Source organism: Pygoscelis adeliae, unplaced genomic scaffold (assembly GCF_000699105.1).
Source record: "Pygoscelis adeliae isolate BGI_AS28 unplaced genomic scaffold, ASM69910v1 Scaffold25, whole genome shotgun sequence".
In the NCBI taxonomy this organism is placed as follows: Eukaryota; Metazoa; Chordata; class Aves; order Sphenisciformes; family Spheniscidae; genus Pygoscelis; species Pygoscelis adeliae.
In genome coordinates this window covers 283,897-303,694 of record NW_008824808.1, presented here as the reverse complement: position 1 = coordinate 303,694, position 19,798 = coordinate 283,897, and the positions used below count along the sequence as shown (strand labels likewise).

Below are 19,798 nucleotides of genomic sequence, written 5' to 3'. Positions count from 1 at the left end.
AGACGGCAGGCACGAGCTGCGCAGCACCTCGCAAGCAGTGTCCTCTCTGGCCTTGCTCGGCTTTTTGGACATGGGCACCTCTCTCCCTGGGGTGGGATGGAGCTGGCACCTCCTCAGCTAAACGAACACGCCAGGTGACGTTTACAGAGACCAGCAGGCTCCAGCCTGAGCCCCCCAGGCACGGACATTGCTCGGGTCTTGTAGCCTTGGAAGGAGAATGAGACCTTCCAGCACAGGGCACTCAAAAGCCAGAGGAGAAAACGCCCCTGTTTAGCTCCAGCTGCTGCAGGGGGCTCCCCCCCCCCCCCCCCCCTTTGCCCCGGCGCGCTGTTTCCCCCCCCCCCCCCCTAACTTTTTTTTCCCCCCCCCCCCCTTTGCCACAGGCTGATGTTTCGCTCCCCTTCCTGCTAAAAGTAACGCCGCATCCAGAAGCGGACATGGACCACTGGCTGTACCAAGCAACAGTGTGCGGTAGCAGGGCCAGACGCACACACACGTGCAGCATCACCATCTTGCGCTGACAGCCCCCCGGGAACAGCCCGGGGCCGGCGCTGCTGCCTGGTTCACCCCTCGGGGCAAGCAACTCGGGGCTGAGGCGGCATGTCCCATGTCCCAGCCGTAGGCAGGAGGGCAGGACATGATACCAACAGATGCCACTAATTTAACTTCCACACATGAAATCCTGTACCTACTGAACTGGAATGATTTCCAGCAGGTTTTCCTGATGCGAAGCCAGATGTGGCTCTAACTAGTTATCAATTGCTGCCATAATACGGCTCAAGATGGAGGAGAAAAACAGTTACCGGCAGTGAAGGAATTCAGGCTTCCCAGAAGGCAATCGGGAGGGAAAAAAAAATGTTAGACTAGCAAGGGATGAACACGCTCCTTGGTAATTACATCCAACTGTCTCTTGGTGCAGATTTGAATAATTCATGCATTAAAACTCTCATCTCCCATGGAGAGAATTGCAAGGGTCATAACTGTCGCCGTGCTTTAACAACGGGTTCAGCTACCCCTGGCCACACCAGAAGGCTTCTCTCAAAAATGGAGCAAGGACGGACACCCAGCCTCGGAGGAACCTGTGCTATAAACCCTTGCATCACATTCCACCAGCAGCTCTTACCGGCCTGCCGACAGCCCCCCCGGCTGGGAGCAGCACCCTGTTGGGTTGAGATGCAGCACACCAACATAAGACATGGCGTTTCCTGCCCGGAGGGTGAACTCCTTTCGTTTTCCCCGCCCACGCTGCGCATAACCTTGGTGAAACGCACTTTGGTTTTTCCTCAGAGCACCCGCAGCTCCACCCCCAACTAGTGTAGGGGAAGGGGTGTAAAATCACCCTCCCACCCCGGCAGCTGTACACTTACACCATCTAAAACCCGCATGTCCTCGGTAGCACGTGGCTCACCTGTGCCCCCATCCTCATCTCTCTCACTCCTAGCACAAGGGCTGCAGCTCCTTAGCTGCTGCCGGGGCAGGCGGGAAGATGTGGAGTAATAACGCAGCCAGCCGGCTCTCTCTCGTGCCCACTGCTACCTGCTGCAGGCAGCGCTGGAGGCGACCCGATTCCGGCCGGAACAGCCACTGCCCCTGGGCGAAGGTTTCCAGGCAGTCAGCAGCGCAGTGCTCTGCCCTTGCTGGGGGAGCTCAACGGGAGGCCGATTTAACGCCCTCCGTGGCCCTGGGCAGAAATTCCTTCCTCCAGCAACGCGTCTCTGCAGGAGCCTGGTGTAGTAGCCTCCTGCCAGCTGTTTATGGACAGAGGGGAGAGCATTGGTGACCATCAGGGACAAGGAAATCCACGCACTACCCAGCCATGGGTACGCTGGCAGGGAGTCAGTTTTAAAGAGGAAACTATGAAGTGTTTTGGGAGGAAGGCAGAGTGGTTTTCGGGTAGAGGTGATAAGGCTCCTTCTTTTTTTTTTTTTTTTTTTTTTTTTTTTTCGGGGGCATTCCTTTTCCCCCCCCCCCCCCCCCCCCCCCCCTTTTTTTTTTCCTTTTTAAACCACCCACATGAGTTTCCCACCTCCGGACCTGGCAGCTCTGATTTATGCTAATCTTGAAGGCCGTCATGCCTGCTGAGGGTCACCAGAGGAGACATCGACCAGAGACCCCTCGCCTCCAGCCACCAGCCACCCTGGCAAAACAGCAGCTACATCAGCCCTGCTCTGCCAAGACCATCCTTGGCCAGCTGGGTAAAAGCCTGTCGCTTGGCCGCTTCGCAGGATCCGCGAAGAGCGAAAGGGGCTCTGAGGGGGGCCAGCGGCTGGCCCAGAGGGTCTGCGCTCCTACCTGCAGAACTGCAGACAGGCGAGGTACCAACTTGCTTTTCTAGCTGTGACTATACACCACGCGTTGCTTTTCCTTCCTCTGAAGGAAGGAAAAGCTTCCTACGGAAGCTGTGCCCAACAGCGATGCCTCTTTCACTAATACTTAAAAAAAAAAAAAAAAATCACCTGGAAGTGTAAAGAAAATTGTACTTCAAAAGATTTATTACATATATTTGTACATATTTTACATGAATGGAATGTTAAACATACAACCTAAAAATCAATAAAAAAATATTTTCATTCATGATTATGTACTGGCAGACCACTGAAGAGAGTACCTTAGAACAACTTAAGTCAACTTGCAATCATACCGCTCAATTAAAAGAAAAAAAAAACCAAACCAAAACAACAAACACGTTTTACATTAGACATGGCAAATTGCATTCCGATTTCTGCTCCGGGTAACGAAGGAAGACATCTTGTCCATTACCACTGCACGTACGGGTGCCATTTCAGAAGCTAGCATGGCGTTCCCTCTAACTCCTCGTAGGCAGGGTTAGCTCTGTGGGAAGAGGCATATAAAAAAAGGGGAACATACACCCTGCTCCCTACCAGCAGGCCCCTGCCAAAGGGTAGGGAGAGCCAGAATGAGGTTCGCAATCAAGTGATGAGGTTCATGCAGGATCACCGCTCGTTCAGTGTGATACTGCAGCTTGTAAAATAAAGTAGTTCATTAAAACATCCCCTCTACAGCTAAGCCACCTTCCTTCTTCCTTGAAAGTTTAGTACTTTGGCAATATCAGCTAGGAGAGAATTCTTGACTGTACGATAACGAATACTTCAGCTTCGTCTTAATATATACAGGAAGAGCACAGAATCACACTTTGATGTCTCTCCTGCTAGCATTTCACACCTTGAGAGCTTGTGACCAGTCACGCTGAGAAGTGTTTACTATTAAATATAACAAATTAGCAATAAAAAGGACAGATTTGAGGGAAAACAAGAGGAACAGGATTCAGCAACAGATTATGTTCTTGCAACGTCGGGTTACTTACACTTGAAACTCTGCCAGAATCAAGCAAATCCTACTTATCATTGCAAAATCTTTGCCAAAGCACACCCAAGGGCAAAAGTCTCTCAGACAAACACACAGAGATTAAAAGCTGCCAGAAAGATCAGCTAGCGGGCTCGCTGCCTTCGACTTCTTGTACGCTGGCAACTTACTAGACCGAAAGACAACCAAGTCCCACCTTTTTCAGGTGCAGGATATTCCTGCGATGGTTTACCTGAGCAAGTCTTCAGCAACCAGTAATGCCCCACAGTGAGGTCATTTTACAGTTTATCCCGTCATCAGCTCTGACATACTTAACTGAGAAATGACTTTACAGAACACGATGCAGCAGCCTGGGAAGCCAGCCGAACTGTGTAGTAAGATAACCAAATGCAGCTTGAGACAACTTGAGAGTAAGGACTTGTTTTTTTCTCCCCCCCTTCCCCCCCCCCCAGGCTAAAAAATCTCCAACCTGATTTTAGAAGCAGGTTAATTTATACGGAGAAACATGATAAGTTTCACATTTAGGAAACAAAAACTGGACACAGTTCTGTCGTGAATTTCTCACACAGAATATTTTGAATTACAAGAAGTGGTACGAGCTGATGACACGGCTGCAGGAAAAAAACACGTTTGGCTGGGTTGTAGCAAAGCCGTAACAAGCCCTCCTCTTCCAGCTACAACCTCTTACGTTACTTTTGCTGATGCCAATGGAAAGCCTGTCCAAAGATTGAGGGGATATGGCCTAAAACGTATCATGTCTTCAGCTAGGAAGAGGAGAAGAAATTGATGCTAAAATGACTTTTAAGCTTGGAAGGGTGGAAAGTGAATCATGAAATATAGCACTCATCAAAAAAATGAGATAATCCTTCACTGGCAAAGGTGAGCTGGAAGATCCATAGTAGCACTTCTGCGCTCCCCAGTATACGGTAGCCTCTCGGCAGGAAACTCCCAACTGTACAGCAAAATTAGTAGGTACAAAACAGCAATACCAAATTTGCACACAGATATTCTCTTCCAATATGAGAAAGCAACTGAACTTGGAGAGATCATGGCCTACATCAAAACCAACATATGCTTTGTTGCTGTTTACGTACAGATAGTAGTAACATTCAGGTGCCAAGTTCCCTGCTTTCGGTGGAACACAACAAAACTGGAGCACGTTTCTGAAGCCCTCACATGGAAAAGGCGGCATACTAAAAGCGTCCATAAGCACATCTTGCGTATTAGACATTATCCATCCAGAAACACCAAAGATCCACATTCCTGAATAAAAATTATCTGTCCCACGTTTGCTGAGATTTTAGTCTTCTGGGAGTCAGCTTTACCAGCTCTCCAGCCTTTCAGCAAAGACTTAATTAAAAAGCCAGTGCTCCTAACATTAAGAACTAGGATAAACATATGAATCTCGAGATTAGGTCATAAAACCCCCTTTACATCATAAAGGGGGGGAGCAGGGAAAAAAAAAGGTCACAAGTATCCGCCCACGTCTTTGTACATCACCTACACGTTTCCCATTTCAAAATACTGCAGTACACTTACCCTTGAATATGAAAGTTAAATTGTTACAAATAAGACCATCTGTTTCAGGCTTTATTCTTCCCAAAAATAAAATACCACAAATTTGCAGTGTGCTTTGTATTTTTGTTTTTACGTCCCACTGAACTCATCACTGAATGTACACGTTGAAAGAAAATTAGCTACCTCCTTCAAAAGGGAAGCGTTATTACAGATATACTGATTAATAAGAGACAGGACTATGGGTGCCCTGTGCTGACAGCAGCATGGCTCTCTTGGTATTGTATGGAGTAGGGTTATATACAATCCAAATCATTGCCACCTCCGCTATGAACTTCAAAACACAAGTTGCTACTCCAGATACATGGGGGTGTTACAAGTTCAGAAAAATCTCACATTTCAAGACAGTGTTGAGTCTACTCTTCCCCTTCTGGCAAGCAGCATGTTTGTGGCAGACCTGAGTATGGGAATTATTTCCAACCCTTATATACTTAGGGAAGATACAGGCCAGATGACAGAAAACACTCTGAAACAGCACAGAATTGGCAATCTCAACATATTTACAGGCAAAGAAGCATATCGCACCGTATTTTAAGTTATTGCTTCTCGTGGACAAGTGTGGTATTCCTTGATCGAGACACGGGACTGGTGTTTATTTTCCCCTTCTGAAGCCAATGATTCAGTACCACTGTGAGGATGGTTTTAAAATGAAGGTGTTGCCTATGACTAGAGCTACGTCTACAGCATGGTCATCGCCAACTGACCAGCACAGCTGGTGACAGAAAGCTCACGTAGGTGAATTTCCACAGGCGTTTTCAAACCCAAGCATCACTCTCATGCTTCCAGGGTCATTCTAGCCTTGGTCTATATTAGAGGTTTTGATGCAAGAAAACCTCCCGTAGCCTTTCAGAAGAGATTTATGGATACCAAGAATGCCAAACTAGGATCTAAGGCTGACCTTGTATCAGTTCCTCAAATAATCCAAGGTATTGCTGTTCTACCATGCCGATGGAAGCAGCAACGGCCTCTTGCCTGCAAAACCATGCATCAGTGTGATTGCTAGTGGCACACTTTTCAAACACTGGTCCTAAATGTAGGACAGCAGTGATAACTGCTGGGTCTTTAAACCAGCTACTTGCATCAGAATACAGAAAATTTAAGGTTTTTGGAAAAAAAAAAAAAAAAAAAACAAAAACCAAAAAAACAAACAGTAAATTAACTAGAAATACAAACTACCAAAACTGAGCTTAAGTTGTAAACAGATTTATGTTTATAATATTCACCTACTTAATCCCCAAGCCAAAGACTATCTATGACCTCGGAGCACAGGACACCAAAACACTTACCTACCCCCTTTACATTATTACAGGTGAGTTTCTGTAGGCATGAAGCCAACAGTAAACATTAAATCAATGCAAATGCAAAAGCTTTACTTTCAGAAGATAGCAGGAATTTAAAACATTGGAAAAGTAGGCCTGCAGGCAACACCACTATTTGAGTATTACAGGTGCTGTAATTCTTCATCCCCTCCCTCCCCCCCATGATAATACAAGGCAACACAACTATTCTTGGCTAAAAAGGAATCTGTACAGGGAACAACTGTACATATGATGTGACTATAGAATTGAAAGTGTGACAAAATGGTTCTGCTCCCACTGAAAAAGAGAATACAACGGGGCCCCATAGTTACAGGTTCGGCTGAAACCAGTGATGCAAGCCCAAAAATATAGAAACTGCACCAGCGATTATCTAGTTTGGACTCCTTTAGATCTGCAGCATAACAAAGGCATTTTACAGAGCAACATTCAGGAGAAAATGTTATCCCGGCAAGAATTGCTCTGCAAGCACGATAGGAGAGTCTAGTAACATGCACTGCACTTGTTCTCCAGATAGCAGCAGTTGCTCCTGTTCTTTGCCCTTTTTGATACGAATCACAGTAGCAACAGAGAGAAATATGTACTTACACAAAAAAAGAAAAGCAGAATTATGTATGTACAAGAAAAATGTTCAAAGTGTTGTGCAATTTATTTTAGCTATTGAAACCCATTAAAAATGCTGTCGCTAATAAATATTCATAAACTCTTCCCTGTACTGTGAAATTCAGAAACTACTACGATTAATTCTTGATATAAAAAGTATGCTTCTAAGCCCTGATGTCTGTTCCAGTTTATTGTCTTTTTTTTTTTCTTTCCTGTCTTTTTTTTTTTTGAACTGTGATACTTTATGGGAACTAATACTTATCCACAGTTTTACTTGGTGTACCCCCCCAGAGACATCCTGTGTTTCATGGAGCCCTGGTTATACCAATATAATACAGTAAAATAATAATAAATTAAACAAATGCAGGTGCATTTTAAAAAAAAACAAACCACACTGTCAAATGCTGGTCTCCACATGAAGAGACCAAGGGTTTAGATGCAAAGAACTACAGACCCTGCCATCAAAAAAAACATTCAAACAAGGAAACAAAAACTTGTGCCTAAGCGTTTCAAAAATTAAACACAAATCCCACCTCGATGTTATCTCACCCATGCCTGTGAAAAACCCTCTTGCTGTACCCACATTTGCAGTTATTCATTTACACCTCAGGAGGCAGCCTGGAGATGAGAGTAGTACAATAAAATAATTACCTGAAACGTTTTTAAAAAAATACCCGTTAAACAAATTACCTTAACTGGCAGCACTTAAAATTGGTAATTCTTTTTTTTCCTATTTAAAAAAAAGTTGCATAGCTGTAAGATTTTGCTTTGCTGCTTTTTTTTTTTTTTTTTTTTTTTACTCACAAGCAGTAAAAGAGAAGGTTTAGTTATTTAAATAGCAATACAATGTGCAGATTTCAACAATCCCTACAGCTTGATCGATATAAATTAGTTACCTGTCTTGGTTTTACTCTTTGGACTGCATTGTGACAAAGGTTTAGTTACAAAATTTTGAAATATAGTATTCCTATGCAGAGAAGTTTATGCTTTCTGTTCTTGAAAAAAGTGAAGAACATAAAACAGGGTGTGAATTCAGTAAATTAAGGTCACACTGTTAGATTATATTTAGTTTGCCATTTACTCTTCTTCAATCAATGAGAAGGTGAAAACGTTCCCACTCAAACCCGGGGCCATCCTCCTGCAAGGGTCTCGGATAGCACGTATCGAACGTCTCCGCTTCCACTTGAGGCAGTAGGAAACACGTCCAATAACCCGCTTCTTCACTGAACCAGAAGTTAGGCTGAAATTAGGAACTTTGGCCTTCGATACAAAACAGTGTCAGTAATGTCTGTGGGGAGTCGATTGTTACAGAACGTGCAGCATTTTCAAAATCCCTGTGTGTCCTTTGCATGAGTGTTTGGTATACTGAGCACTACTGGCAAGTAACCGGTGTCTGCAATGCTTTTTCCATGTCACTGTCCATCTTTGCCTTTTTCAGCCACAAAGAACTGTAAGTCTCAAGCCAGGCACGCTGTGTTCAGCAAGGGAACCTCACATCTCCTATGTTTTCTGATCAGTGGAAGCAGCTGTTGAAAAAGCAGAAGACAAAAGTACCATCATTTCAGCTATTTCACAGTATATAACACACAAACTTCCTTCCTCTTATCCCTAAGCCCCAATTATCACCACCTCCGCTGTGAAAAAAAGCCAATTGGATTTAACATGAGGTTAGACACCCATGAGCAAGTACAGAGACAAATGTGTTCACAAAGAGCATGCAGGCTTCTTCCACAATTCAGTTGTTGGGGCCGATACAGGAAACATGTTTGTTTATTAAAACAATTATCCCTGTAGCAGGATACCTTCCTTCAGGTTTTCTCTGCTACCCCTGCAACAACCATAGCACTGCAATGTGACCTGCAACATCAGTACTTAAAGGGGGCTTATAAAAAAGATGGGGGCAAACTTTTTAGCAGGGCCTATTGCGACAGGACAAGGGGGAATGGCTTTAAACTAAAGGGGGGTAAATTCAGACTAGATGAAGAAATTTTTTACGCTGAGGGTGGTGAAACACTGGCACAGGTCGCCCAGAGAGGTGGTGGATGCCCCATCCCTGGAAACATTCAGGGTCAGGTTGGACGGGGCTCTGAGCAACCTGATCGAGTGGAAGATGTCCCTGCCCACAGCAGGGGGGTTGGACTAGATGGGGGACCTTCAGAGGTCCCTTCCAACCCAAACTATTCTATGATTCTATGAAGATGAAACAAATGAACAAATAAATGCCAATGATGAAGTCTTCAGATTTTTTTTTTTTTATTTCCATCAGAACAACAAAACCAAACCCTCAGCTACCAGCCAGAATTTCAGATGTCTCCATTTCTCTAAGAATTATGATGACTGTCGGTGTGTTTGGCAATGCTTAGGGGCAGTAGTTTAATGCAAGATAAAGTTTTCTAACTAGTCAACTAAGAAAATAAACCTTTCCTTTAAACCTTTGACACTGATTGCAGACCTGAAATCATTAACACAAAACATAAGCTGGAGAAATGTGAACCTCTGTGAGATGGGATGGATGGAAACATGTTAACATTTTTTATTTATTTATACATTTTAAACATTCTGGAATGCATTAACATGAAAGTGGTTTTGAAAATACCTAGTTTCAACTTCTTCAAATGATTCCAAAAGCTTCCCGTCAGAAATAAATGCCAGTACTCATGGAACAATCCAAAATTACACAGTTGTATTATTTTAATTTTGTTTCATTTCCATGGAAAAAATACTCTTTAGAAGTTAATGTTAAAGCTTTATTGGCACTGACTTGCCACTTCCCAGAACTAAAACTGGAATACATCATTTCAGACCATGCCATAAGGATGCAGAAACCTTTTACATATTGCAATATACGTCAATACTTACTGATTAATATTGCAGTTCTGAGACACAGTAGCAAATTCACAAATTTAAAAAAAATAGCATAAAGAGTTATTTCAGATAATCAAGATATTTATTGTTGAAATGTATGCGTCTAAAAATAAATATTACCTAAAAGCATGAATCTTGTCTTAATCTGATGGATGCTCAGGGCAAGATCTATTTACTTCAAACCATTCATCTATGCAGCTGTTGGATGCAAGACAAAAATTAAAACAATTGGCATGAATATCTCAGTAACATTTAGCAGTAAGATATGAATATAAACTGGTTTCTCATAATTTCAATGACTAGTAGGATTTTATATTATACAAAGAAGTATATGTATATACACATATCATTGGAAAATATAATAGCCCCAAACCACAGTAATATTTGGATATTAAACACTGTTGAAAAACTAAATTTCCTAAGTGTTAAAGTTTTCCAAGGAAGCATTTTACAAGTTACTACCCCAGTTTTATACACAGGTTACTTCACTACTAACACTATCATCTTGCTTATATCATTCATTGACATTTTACTTCCTGTAGTTACAGACACTTGTGAAAACAAATATGAAACAGGTCTAAAAAGTGCTCCTCCCTCTCTCCTCCCAAGCCTGTTCACATTTGACAAAACTTGAGCACACACAACCTACGCTCCCTAGCCATGATGTGCGCTCCTTCCCCATACAGGCGATTTTGCCTTATTTTTCCTGTGAGCCTTTCATGCAAGCATGAGAAGACTATAGTAGGGAAAACTGACTTCAAATACATTGGTGGAGAGGCAGAAAGATGTCCTTTTAAAAACATCTTTAGGGTTGCTGCTGTTGTTTCTTTGTTGTTTGATTGTTTTTTAAATGTAAAAAGCAACTAAGTTTTAGTGCTCCTTTAAGCACCCCTTAGAGGAGTTACCTAATAAATGCAACCTTCTGGAGTTTTACATGCATCCTGAGGAATACTTGCCCTTTATGATATATGCAGAGGCAAGGTAGCCGTGCTATAGTATCTCCTTGCTGCAGCTCTTCCAGGCATATTGCACACTCCCCAGCATCTTTACTCAGCACGTCCTCTGAAGAAAGAGCACAAAGTTAAACTGTTACAAAGCAGACTACTACAAGCAAAATGTTCTTTATTCAGAACATCAAGGCCAGCCACAGAAGATACTTCTTGTCCTGCAGAAAGCCATGTCAAGGTGAGGATCGGTCACACACGAGCTGACTGAAGACTCCTGATGGGAGACATTTTAACAGCTCAAATTAAAATATGGTTATGATTCAGTTTCTCGCCTAAACACAGCCGTAGCTCAAAATGAAGTCCTGTAGAAAGACACCCATACGGAGAAGAGGGGTAGCCATGATCAACAGCCGGCACCTTTTGGAGTTTATACTCTCTCAGCAGATCCATACCCAACCACACAGGCTGCTCTGATCTGACCTCGGAAACCTGCACTCTGAACCACACAGCTGCAGCAGACACAGGCTGTGCTGCCAACCCCAAGGGCTAACCATTGGAGAAGTTGGGTTCTTCATACAGATGGTACGTAATGCCTCCAGGGCTTTGAGGATTCATGCTGGGTGGTTTTTACTAGCTGTACCTTCTTCCCCATGCTTGGTTTTCACTATGGAGGTTAAGCTCAAGCCTAAACATAACATTTCTCTGGACAGGACACTGCAGGTAATTAGCTAGGTAAAGATCATCTTAACTTCTAAACACTCAGCCTATCATTTGCTTTTTCTACTGTCCTACTCATCTCTTCTATACACCTGGCTTTCTTATACCAGTCTTTCTAGTACTCATATTTCACACCTTCAACCTCCTCTTCTCACCACGTGTCCTGGTTTTGGCTGGGGTAGAGTTAATTTTCTTCCTAGTAGCTGGTACAGTGCTGTGTTTTGGATTGAGCATGAGAACAAAGTTGATAACGCACCGATGTTTTAGTTGTTGCTAGGTAGTGCTTACACTAAGTCAAGGACTTTTCAGCTTCCCATGCCCTACCGACTGAGAAGGCTGGAGGTACAACAAAAAGCTGGGAGGGGGCACAGCCAAACTGGCCAAAGGGACATTCCATACCATGTGACGTCATGCTCAGTACATAAACTGGGGAAAGCTGGCCCGGGGGCCGCTGCTCGGGGACTGGCTGGGCATCGGTCGGCGGGTGGTGAGCAATTGCATCATGCATCACTTGCTTTGTATATTCTTTTATTATTGTTGTTGTTACTATTTTATTTCAATTATTAAACTGTTTGTGGTGCTCAGTTGCTGACTGAGGTTAAACCACAACACCATTTCAGCATGTTCTACCACACTGCATCCACCTTTTCCTCAGTGTAAAGTATGGAACTGTTAGCAATAGGAGCGGGAGTTTTCCATCAGGGATGGATCAGTGCTGTATAGCTCCAATGACCCTAAATTCCTGGAGATACTGAATTTTTTGCAGCATTACCAAGTCCCATAACAAAGGAGAAGAAAGTAAGTTACTAGGAATGCACAAGAGCTGGCTTTCACACAAGTTTCTGGGAAAATATATTATTTTTAATAAAAACCTTCTCTCTTGGACACTTCTCTTAGCCAGAATGTGGGCTGCAGAATTCAGTCTTAGCACAAAGCAAAACAGGAGATCACGTATGGCCCTGTTTGCCAGAAGCAGGTTAAAAGTCCCAGTTAGACGCGACCTCACACAGTGCACAGAGCATTCCCAACAAGGGACCACGTAGCAGCTAAGCTGGCAATCTCTGGCAGATCAGAAAGGTGCACACTTGGCAAAGTAAAGCCCACATGTTCAAATTTCCACAGTTTCATGGGAAAAGCTTCCCTTTCTTAACCAAAAGGAGCCTAAGGGGACTGTTTATGGAGAGTACAGTTCCCAGGTACGACAGAGAAACCACCAGCTCTACGCTATTCTCTCCAGTGGCTCCAATACTCATCACTACGGCATTCCAAACACACAGAAAATGACAAGCAGACAACTAAAAAGCTATCAGTGCGCAAAAAGTGAAATGAAATTAGGTCTACCTTGCTTCCCTTAGAATGACAGCAAGCTGTCTTGCAGGTGCTTGGGTTTCTAAAAGAGTGCTCACTTCAGTCTCTGCTATATTCATTGGTTATGCTAAAAATGCTGTATAATGCCACGTGTGTGGTATCTTCATGAGGATATGTGAAGAATATCTAACATTAGGTGAACTGTTACAAAGAAGAATATTCAAAACAAATTAATAAACAATATACACCTACCACAATGAAGAAAATAAAAAATGTATTTTACACATGGTAACATTATTGGTAGGCATCGTATTAAGAAATTGCTTCTGTTGTTCTATCAGAAGCTGTAAGCTTCTGAGAACATTAGAGGTACCTAAGAGAGAAAGCAGTTTAGAACAATACAAAAGATCTTAAGAACTCTTATCTGTCGTTACAAAATCCTGACACTAAGAACTTGCCCAGAAGAGGGTGCTAAGGATAAATACTTCCTTGAGGTTTGTTTGGGGTTTTTTTGTTGGGGTTTTTTTTGTTTTTGTTTTTAATAAAAAGATACTTTAATATCTGACACCAGGAGGCAACGACTCTCCAGACAGCATTGTCCTGCTACAGAGATGCTAATCTTTGCCTGAGGCTCTCAGACACTACCCTCCTAGACCACCTCTTTACACAAGTACTTTGCCAAAAGTCCTATGAGCAGATCTACTCTCTTCCCACAGTTAGGTTGCAGGAAGAAGCACCATTGATAATTCAAGCATGTGTCATACACACAGAGCATACTTAATAAAAGTAATTTTTTCCACAGAGTCACTTTATCAGATCAGCAGCTGGTACCCAAAACAAAATGGCACTAGGATACCTCCAGTGAATTAATCCCCAGCCTCCCTCCCTCAGCACTCTCAAGAGGGAAGCATTTAGTCAAGCTTTGATGACAAAAACTAAAAAGCTGTCCAATAAAAATACAATTTATAAAAGAAAACATTCCTGTGAACTGCTTTCACATCATTCTCTATTGTGTGTGTCTGGCTTATCGTGCGCTCCCCAGACTGTACGACGGTTGGGTCTGAACTCCCGCCGAGCGATTTAACAAGGTACTGCACCTTTTGGCTAACATTAGGGCAAGATGCCAATTTAAACATTTGTATCTCCCACCAGCCCTGGTGTAAGTGCCTGAGACTCCTTTTCTTCCCTCCGGTACTCCTGTACTCTCCCCAAATGCCATTAGCCTCCCTCTTGCCAATACCGGCCCTACCGCGCAAATCCCAGGCAAACAGCTTGCCGCCCTCTCTGGCTTCACTCCAGGCTTTCCCACCAGGATGAGCCGCTGGGCACGCACTGGGCTTTCCCTAGTCGTGCCAGATGGAGCTGGTGTGAAAGCTGCTGACGGCTGGCACGGACGGGGCCTCAGAAACGCGGTGGAGTTTCTGAGTCTCTTCTGCCACCCCTGCAGAAGAGATTTTATTAACAGGTTTCAGTGTGGCTCTTCCTCTGAAATAATGAGGAGTTGGCATTCCCTACTTCTTGTGTTAACCTTACGAATCCTACCAGGCTCTCGTGCAAGAGCAAAGCATAAGTTCTGAAGGAATCAGTACAAAATACCCAACTGCTATAAATGCCCACGTGTAACTTGGCACTGCACGTTAATAGACTCCAAACCCGTGTAATTATGCTCATAATTGATTACACATACAGAGTGACGATAGCAAAACCAAATCCTTCAAGGACCTACGACACTTTGGGTCTGACTCCCTTTTGATCATTTTAGGTGATTCAGATCATCAATCCCAGATGAAGAAAAAGGCGTGAAAAACCTGTTAGACCTGGATCCGGTCAGAATTTCTTCTGTACTTGATTCATACAGCACTCTCCTGCACCAACATTGGCTTATACCAGATGGAAGTCAGTTTAAGGGCCATTTAACACTGACTCTTAAACGTATCTGTTACGGAAAAATGTGTAAATCATTTCACACAGAACCACTGCAGTCTGAACATCTTTTTTGTTTTCATATTTTCCTGCAGTGGAGTGATTCAACAGATACATTATTCTTTTTCTTTTTATCTTTTCTCTTTTGAAAAAAAGAACAGTTTGAGATTTCATCAATGTTATGATTAAAACATTTATATGAGTGTATTACCTAAATGGAAGTGGGAAGAGGAAATAAGCAGAGGCCGCATTTTTCCATTTCACCCACACATGGGTACATACACACTCACCACACTCCCACACCCATCTGCCTTGCACCAAATAGGAGGTAAACACTCCTCCACCTTCCCAGCTATTTGAACAAGTACTCATTAGCCAAAGACTGGTCTCAAAGATGAAATCTGGCAAAAGAGCATAGTATTTCCCTCCTGTGTCTGCTCAAGTACTTCCTTCTCCTCTCCTCTATCCCCGGTTAATAATACTACTGTTTTAACTTCTGGTTGTCAGTAATTTGTCCTCCTAAAATTCTGCTTTTATCTTTACTGAAAAATAAATTCTACTCCACTCCTGCATTTATAGCAAAATAGGTAGTACTGAATTAAAATACAATCATCCTGGCAATTTTGCACATACTTTACCAATTAAAAACTTTTTCTAGAACTTTTGAAAAATATATCCAGCAACTATCAAAGCCACCAACTCAGCCATGGTTAAAATTATAGGCAATGCCTGAAGCAGTCTGAAATTAAATAGTCTGTCTTTAAACTGAGGACTGCAAAAGCACACGCAATACATACCTTACGGATTAAGTCATTAAAATCTGTGCTACTGCTTTTTGCTTTTCTTTTTAAAACACAGATAGATATAGCCCTAGGCTCAGGAAACCCCCAGTCACAAATCATGGAGATGGCAATAGTATTTGGGGAGATATTACCTTATAGCTGCAGTATTTTATTGCTCTCTAAGCATTCACTGGAAACAGAACACCAAGTTAGAAAGACTTTTGATCTAATCCAGTACGACAATTTTTCAAAATACCTGTATTTTTTCTAAAACTTAAAAGCTTAAGTGTCCGTGGAAGCTGCCACCGCAGCTAGCTTAACAGTGAAGGACACCACAAAGGTGCACCCTTTCAGGAATATGACTGAAACTTAATCAGAACATACTTTCTGAACAGTACCTTATCAGCACTAAAATTGGTAAAACAAGAGCCATAAGAGGTTAAAAAACATTGATGAAATGTCATTAAATAGTACATACTACCATATATCTGTTACTCATTCATGAATTTTTGTTGCCGATTACTAAAATCTCTCTCAGTTAAGTACTAGAGACTGCCTTTGCTTGTTTTTAAATGGAATACGCCAAGCTCTAGACATCTAGAAGCCATCATATTTCTTCACACATATAGCATGAATTCATCCACATTGCAGAATTTATTCTACACTTTTACTGATATCACCTTCTGGGACGATCCAAAGTTTTTCCTTAGACTGGTACAAAAACAAGTAGACCAGAAGGACCTGCACGTTCCACAGGTACTATTCAGTAGCCAGCAAGTATGTGTGTATGTGATTAACATACTTACTAAATGTTACTGACTTGATTTACTAAATCTTTCCAGCTTCTGCCGCATCTGTTTTTCTCCCTCTCCACTCCTTTCCAGCTATTTCCTACTATGCTTTCCTCCTCCTCACACCCATTTTCCGCAAAGTATCATTCTCTCTAGATCTACTTTTTCTACCACTCCTCCTACCCCCCATCATCTCATTTCATTTACTGTTGCAATACAGGCATTGGAGAAAGGAGGAAGAGGTTAACATTATTAGCCACTATCTGATATGAATAATATGGACAGCCTTCTTATTTGGGGTTAATATCCTTGGGAGAAGTAGACACTGGAATGGAAAGAAAAGGGACCATTACGCAGGGTGTGCTTCTCTCATGTAGCTCCATAACTGTCTTTGCAAGCAAAAGCTTTCTCTCCCAGTCCTTCTTAAGCACTAGGAGAGCAAGCAGTTTCTTCTGCATTCTACCTGTTCTTCAGTATTCTGGCTGCCACAAGAGGAACATCCTTGATTCAGCATGCTCCAGCTAGGGATCATTCTTGGATGGCCAGGTCAACCCTCTGCTGCTGCTCAAAAATTGAGGCAGAAAGACACTCTGAAGGAGAGCTGACTTTTTAGTGCTCAGAGCCCTCAGTTTTCACTGCAGAAGATACTTTATTGGCACTCAGAGCTTTCCAAGCTACAGGGTCTGTCAGCAGATTGAGCAAGGCAGGGCTAAAGTCATTAGCTTTGTTCACCTATGAAGACTGCACCTTCACAGCCAAAAGTTAAACTTGCACTGCCCTCAGTGAGGAACATACCTTCTGAAGAAAGTGGGTTTCTGACCAGAAACATTTCTTATTGCTCTAATACAAGCAACCTCCTGGAGATCAGATGCAAAAGGGAAGATTTTTAACATCTAGTGTTTTTACTTGAACCACAGCTAAGTGGTTTTCAGGATTCATAATACCAGCAAGTTAAGCATGTAGAAATTCAGAATTCAGCTCTGTTGAGTAACTTCAATCCAAATTCCCTTTTATACTGCTGAAAAAACTAATACCCATACGCTAATCAAACATGCACGTTGTGACTTTTCATGCACTTCGGCAGGCACAATAACCCCAAACACCATTGCACGACTTGCACGGTAATACCTACAACTTAACCAATCTAAAAACACCTTCCCCACCACAACACACAAAAACATAACCTCTCTAAAACAAACTAACCAGCTACAACAAAGGTGACACTTCCACAAATACTGACAAAGCATGTGATTAATTTTGGGGGGTTTTGTTTGGCATCTCACTCTTCACCCCTTGCAACGTGGCAGCCCGTTACAATTTCCTACTCAAAGTCCAAGCATTATCCTTGTTTTCCCTTTCCCTCTCACTTTGCTAAGTGTTGGTCCAGGACTGAGATATCTATATACAAACAGATACCCATAATGAAAGACTTCCTGCACAAACATTGCCTACAGTCTTTGGTGCTCCCCTCTCTTAAAACACAAATGTAAAGTGAAAGTTGCACAAGAAAAATATTTGCAGAATAAGGCCTAAGTTGCAATACTTGTATCACAACACCATGCTGAACTAGAGAGAGGTAGCTGCAGAAGTTTCAATTGTTTCTCAGCTAACCCAGTATTTGAAGAACTAGATTTAGATTTTTTGTGGTACATGCTCAGCTTTTAGAAGCTAATTCTGAGAAATAGCTAGATACTTCCTGTTCAGACAGATAAAGATCGGGTGTATGGTACAGAAAAAACACTCACTTTTTGTTGAATAAAGATAAAAACTGAAACAGTAGCGATAGAAGAACATTTTAGGGAGCAGGATGGGTGTAAAAGCCTGTAAAAGTCCTAGCTACCTGGACACAATTCTAATTAGGTAAACTAAGTAATATACAGAGGTGAGAGGGATTTGTGCACTGAGGGAAACAGTTCTTTTGTAAAGCGGTTTGCTTCAGTGGCCACAATGGAAAGCTATCTGCAACTTCAAGATAGATGTTGTCAATACAAGCTACAGTTCTGCAAAAGAATTTTAAATCCCAAGTTTAAATAAGACAGCTTTCATACAATGTCCAATTAAGACACCTTGCTCATAGACAAAGTCAAGTTTGCATCCCAGGACTCCCAGCGAAGAGCTAGGCTTTGAAAAAAGGCCAAGTAGTCTGGGAAATAAAGCTCCTCACTTCCGAGCAACAACATCCACAGCTGCTCCTATGCTATCGTGATCAGTGTACCAACTTTGTCAGTCCGTATTTATGCTTCCGGCAGAAAGCGTTGGGGTGAAATAGGTACTCATACAAGATAAAATTTATCAACCCAATTGGACACGAAGTGTCCTGTGCTCCTCTCAAGATTTATTGCCAGAGTGACTATGCGTTTCCACAGTGATTCAAGATTTGCTCTCGATACAGAGACAGTTGTCTGATTGATTCTGAAACTTAAGCAGTCTTTCCCACTTCTGTTTAATCAGTCTGCTTGCAGTTTGAGATGCCCTTGAATGTTAAATCGTCTCAAGATAGCTAAACAACTTTCTCCTGTTGTACTGACTTCTGAAGAGAAGTTCTGTTCACCACATTTGTAAGTACCATGTCCTTAAACTGTCAAATTTTAGTCTAGATATGGGCCAAACAGCTGCACCTGTTCACAAACGAACCACAAAAACAGTCTTATCCTCCAGAACATGATGTAAAGAGATTTTTTGCCAGCCTTACTCATCCTGTACTGTCCTCATTCCAACTGAAGTGATGTATATTTGTGTTTCGAATGACCCAAGGGGTAACTTGTTCTTCAACAGTCTTCCTTGGGACACTATTTGTCCCAAGGCTTCTTCCCCTCCCTTCAGAAACACTATTCCTGGGAGATGAAAATACTTCTAAATATTGTCTCATCAGGAGGCGACTGGGTGAAAAAGCCTTGAATGCAGCAGTCCCAAACTAGCACTCCACCGTACAACTCCATCATGAATAGCATACCCCAGCACATACTGCCTGAAACAAAAGCTGCTTATTGCAGCACATGGAACAAGGAAGCTGCCTTTAGGCTGTTTTCTTGGGTTTTAATCAATATTACATGACCTCTCAGGTTATCGGGTATTAATCTTGAATGTCAGGAGTTAAATCAAAAGTAGTATGTAAGAGGGCAAACCCACAAGAAATGAAACAGCAGCAAAATAAGTCTCCTTAGGAAACAGTGTAAGGAACTATCACTTGGGGAATACCTCCTCCTCGGCTTCATTGTGTAAGAATGATTTACACTTCTCAAGGCCGACTTTACCATCAAAGAGGATCTTACACCACAAATATGCTACAAAAGAAGGAGTGGTTGAGTAAATTGGCCAGGGGCAACCAGCATGTATTGCTGACAAAGAGTCTGCTGCAGTTAGAGAGGATTGTTTCTTACAGGGCGCTGGAGACAGCTGGGATGAAGGAAACTTACAGAAGCAGGCAAGAAAGAAGAATATCAGTGCAGGATCCACGCATGCAGATCTTTTATCATTTTTATTCTTTGCCAAACAATGCTTCTTATCTTTGAAAAGTAAAACAAAGCAAAATATTTAAGGGCTACTTATATGTAGCTGCCAATCTGTACCAGCACTAAGAAACTGCTATGATAGAAGCAAAATCAGTTTAGGCCTGTTGGGAACTTGGGATCGCAATCCACAGATCC

The 19,798-nt window shown here is 42.5% G+C and overlaps 1 protein-coding gene across 1 annotated transcript in view; it reads right to left on the bottom strand.

Annotated features, from left to right (window-relative positions):
• Positions 1-7,217: 7,217 nt before the first annotated feature.
• The window catches only part of ZNRF2 (zinc and ring finger 2), a 25,619-nt gene continuing 13,038 nt past the window's right edge, over positions 7,218-19,798 (bottom strand). Inside the window, exons 3-5 of the mRNA XM_009324199.1 lie at positions 10,640-10,745; positions 9,804-9,881; positions 7,218-8,344 (exon numbers count right to left, since the gene is read on the bottom strand). Of these exons, the coding sequence (XP_009322474.1) occupies positions 9,824-9,881; positions 10,640-10,745 (164 nt within the window). The 3' untranslated portion in view covers positions 7,218-8,344; positions 9,804-9,823. The remainder of the gene's footprint in view (positions 8,345-9,803; positions 9,882-10,639; positions 10,746-19,798) is intronic.